This window comes from Gamsiella multidivaricata (assembly GCF_025024155.1).
Source record: "Gamsiella multidivaricata strain RSA 2152 chromosome Unknown BC939scaffold_192, whole genome shotgun sequence".
NCBI classification, from domain to species: domain Eukaryota; kingdom Fungi; phylum Mortierellomycota; class Mortierellomycetes; order Mortierellales; family Mortierellaceae; genus Gamsiella; species Gamsiella multidivaricata.
Window position 1 is genome coordinate 1 of NW_026251900.1, and position 4510 is coordinate 4510.

Consider the following 4510-nt stretch of genomic DNA (forward strand, 5'->3'; position numbering starts at 1 on the left):
CAAAGTCGAGATCCTTGAATGAGTTGGCAGGGTGCTTGAGTCGAGAGACCTTGTACTTGATATTGGGGCGATCGTTCCCAACATTGAAGACCGGGACATCGGCAGCATAGTGAAGCGAGCTTTTGACGAAACCGAGGACATGGAGAGGCAAGGTAGCTGATAAAGAAATAAATGGCACTGAGGGAGGGAGTTTGCTCCGTAACGTTCCAATCTCGCCGTAGGTCCTCCGAAATGTTGTACCCCAAGTCTCGACGCAGTGGGCTTCATCTAGCACGATCGCCATCAAGTTCCTCCTCCAGCTTTCCGTGCTCCAGAGCCGTTTGAAGCGCTCGCTAGTGAAGATCATTTCGGGCGTCATGAAGACGATGCGATATTTCGCCCGAGCAATGTCCTCAATGACCTCCTTCGATATATGCATTTCGCCATTGAGTGCAATGCTGCTGATGCGAGCCGTGGTGAGTTTCTGATGCTGCTCCTCCGCCAATGCTTTGAGTGACGATAGAACAACAATGACGCCTTCCCAGAGAACAAGAGGCAGAAAATAGACGAGGGTTTTCCCCCATCCACAGCCTGCAATCAAAATACAGTCTTTGCGCCTTCCAATCATTTCGACCACTGACAGCTGCATCTCCTTCGGACGCACCCCGAAGTGGTGTTCGCAAATCTCAGCTACATTATGTGGAAGAATTGGCGGTTCCTCGCTTGCAGAACGGGAAGTGGATGCGCTTCTGGATGTATCTGTGGCGGCTGCAGTCAGCGGAGCATATTAGGACCTGTCTATTTTTTTTTTTTTTTAAAAAGTCAGGGACAGGTCACCAGCAATTGCCCTACCGTTGGAACTCATTTTTTATTTAGTAATAGCTGGCTGGGAGCAGGCAGAAAGATGCTAGGAGCAGTGTTGGAGGGAGCTGGGAGCTGGGAGCTGGGTAGGCAGGAATTGGGAGCAGGAGCAGGGTAGCAGTGAGATGAAGAAAAAAAAAAAGAGGAGTGTGAGAACATCTCACAGCATCTTTTTTTACACGGGGTTTGTGCGCAATTTTGGACCTTAAGAGACCCTCGAGTTTGATACCAGCCCAACAGAAAAAAAAATTGGCGTATGCCTTAAAAAGGCAACAAATTTTGTGGGCATGCACTTAGGGGATGCTCTTTTTGTCGTATGGGCTGGCACCGAGCCTAGCATATTCAGCTGAGTCCAGTGTACTATATTACTATATAAATCTATCACCTCTGAAACTTAATCTAGAGTTGATTAATAAATATCGTGTAGATGTGTGTTTGGAGACACATCTCTTTCTCACTGACTTCAAAAACCACCATATATTTCAGTTAATAAATGCAACAGGTACAACTGTTTATTCGAGAATGATGTCATGGTCATAACCATGCTGCGCCTAGTTTCTAGAGCATTCCAACACAACTGTGTCTAGTATATAAGAGCCCTTCAAACGTAGGATTAGACAGCAATCAATCATCGAATAAACCTCTGATTCCACCCTAGAACCCCTCCGACTCCTGACTATTTGCAAATCGTTCCCACAATTCGATCATTCCCTCAGGAGGCTTAGGATTCTTGGCTAGTTGCCTCTCGAGATGCTCCCAGAGGTGCTCTATCGGATTCATATCTGGAGAGCGTGCGGGCCAAAAGAGCAAGTTGTAGTTCTTTTTCTCGAAAAATCTCCTTGATACTTCCGCGGTATGCTTGGAGTCATTATCCTGCTGGAAAATCATACCCTGTGGCCGGATCCCATACCACTCTTGCGTCAATGCAACACACTCCTCAAGGATCTCGACATACAACTCAGCATCCATTGTCCCATGGATTTGAGAGATGAAGCCTGCCCCGTCATACGTCATGCAACCCCACATAAAAAGATGACCTCCTCCGTACTTGAGTGTCTCGTAAACGAGCCGGTCCTGGTCGCCGATTTTTGTGTTCTTCTAAACCCAGACCTTCCCATCGGACCCGTATCGGTTGATCCTGGTTTCATCTGTCCATAGAACCCGTTTCCAGTCATCGATAGTCCAATGCTCATACATGCGGACAAAATCCATACGTTCCCTGCGATGATTGGCGGTCAGTTTGGGGCGCTTGACCTTTCGCATTGCCGTCAGTCCCTCCTCCCTGAAGATCTCTCTGACCCTGTTGGTAGAGATGTTGATGCCCAGTTGCTCAGAGAGATGCTTCTGCGCATCAACGGCCGTTTTAAGATCGCCGTTTGTGATACAGTACGCGTGAAAATTGATCTGGATTTCAGTACATTTCGACATTCTCATTCCTTTCGCCATCCCTTTCTCATCAATCCTCAATTAGAGTCTCATCACTCATTCCTCGGATTCGTACCATCATTCTCATCCGCTCACTTTTGAAATAAATCTCGTCATCGTTACTCCTCGCGGATCTGAGATGCACTCATTCGTAAAATCAATTGATTTCCATGCTCCATATGAAAACTTTGGCACCAGATATTGATGTCTTATATTTACTCATTTGCTGCCAAACTATGTAAACACATTCTTATTGATGTTCTAAACGCTGTCTATAAGTACTGTTTCGGTATCTAGCTTTTTAACTATCTTTTGGTACATATGCCTGTACATGGATTTCCTGCGTAAAGCGGTGTCTTTGACATCTTCTGGCAGCTATGCTTCCTTTATCGATAATCTGAGAGTATGGTCTCGCGCAAATATCCTCTTTGGACGCGTTATATAAAGGTGAGGTCAGTGCAGATTTTCTGCGAGGCGTAATCGTCTGTATGCCTCTATGAACGCACTAATCCCATGTACCAAAAATAATTTGTAACATTACGCCTCGCAGAAGATCTGCACTGACCTCACCTTTATATAACGCGTCCAAAGAGGATATTTGCGCGAGACCATACTCTCAGATTATCGATAAAGGAAGCATAGCTGCCAGAAGATGTCAAAGACACCGCTTTACGCAGGAAATCCATGTACAGGCATATGTACCAAAGATAGTTAAAAAGCTAGATACCGAAACAGTACTTATAGACAGCGTTTAGAACATCAATAAGAATGTGTTTACATAGTTTGGCAGCAAATGAGTAAATATAAGACATCAATATCTGGTGCCAAAGTTTTCATATGGAGCATGGAAATCAATTGATTTTACGAATGAGTGCATCTCAGATCCGCGAGGAGTAACGATGACGAGATTTATTTCAAAAGTGAGCGGATGAGAATGATGGTACGAATCCGAGGAATGAGTGATGAGACTCTAATTGAGGATTGATGAGAAAGGGATGGCGAAAGGAATGAGAATGTCGAAATGTACTGAAATCCAGATCAATTTTCACGCGTACTGTACCTTCCGTTATAAAATTATGGAGCGCCAATGATAAACCGAGAAAACATTTACTCAATTCCCGGAGTCAGTGTATGGGGATGCATGACTTGGCACGGTGCCGGATTCATTTCTAGGGTCGAGGGAACCATGGACGCCAGTCTCTGTGTCGAAATCCTGGAGGAATGTCTCCCACTCACACAGCGCTGGTACAAGATCAAGCCTAAGGATATGATCTTTCAACAGGACAACGACTCGAAACACACTTCTGGCACTGCAATGAATTTCTTCAAGCAGCACAAGTACAATTTGTTTTTCTGGCCGCCTAACTCTCCGGATCTGAATCCGATCGAGTACCTCTGGGACTACGCAAAACGCCAGTTAGGCAAGTTCCCGGTGCCTCCGAAAGGCATGATCGAACTATGGGAAAGATTTCAGATGGAATGGAACAAGATTCCCCCTTCTGTCTTCCAAGGCTTGATTGAGAGTATGCCCAGAAAGATCGAAGCTGTCATGAATGCCAAGGGGGCCACACTAGGTACTAAGCAGGCCATGAATAAACATGTTATCGTTGTTGAGCCAGAAAAAATAAAAACCATGTCCATGGGAGAAATAATGAGTAAATGGTACATTTTAAACCTAATTCTGTGTACAACTCGCAATAATTTCCTCCGCTTCTCTCAAATGCTATAGATTACTTTCCATTGCACTGGCATGTCATTATATAAATTTTACGAGCTGCAGAAGACGGGTTCAGAAACCATTGACAAATGTGCCATGCAAGTGAAAAACATTTACTCATTATTTTCGGTAGTGTACGAGCCTCAGGGTGAGTCTCGTTGGTGCACAGGATGGCCAGGTAGCGGCGAGTGCGACTGACGTAGTCAGCAACAGTGCCGGTCATCTTGATTCCGAAGAGGAGAGCTCAGATATGATCGTAAAATCCGGCGGGGCGGAACTCCGCTCGGAAAAGTTCCTCGAAGCGGAGCCAAGGTGTCGTGTGTAACAGGATAACCTCGAATATAGCCCCGACTCCGAAAGGACTGGGGCCCCGGCTATAGACCACCGACCGGGCCGGAACCGGTCCGTAGACATAGATAAATAGACCAGCTAGTTACCACCTAAATACAGCACGCATTCCACCCTGTCCACCTCGACCCCCTGCCCTCAGTTGCCTAAAGCTATTACATGGTAGCAAAGGTTTTTCGA

The 4510-nt window shown here is 45.8% G+C and overlaps 1 protein-coding gene across 1 annotated transcript; it reads right to left on the bottom strand.

Moving 5' to 3' along the window:
* Positions 1-58: 58 nt before the first annotated feature.
* BC939DRAFT_404988 (uncharacterized protein) lies at positions 59-418 on the bottom strand (the record flags this gene model as incomplete). Its single annotated transcript, XM_051552817.1, has 1 exon — positions 59-418. A coding segment is annotated over one exon (360 nt), but the record flags the coding sequence as incomplete, so codon positions are not given.
* Between the last annotated feature and the right edge of the window lie 4092 nt (positions 419-4510).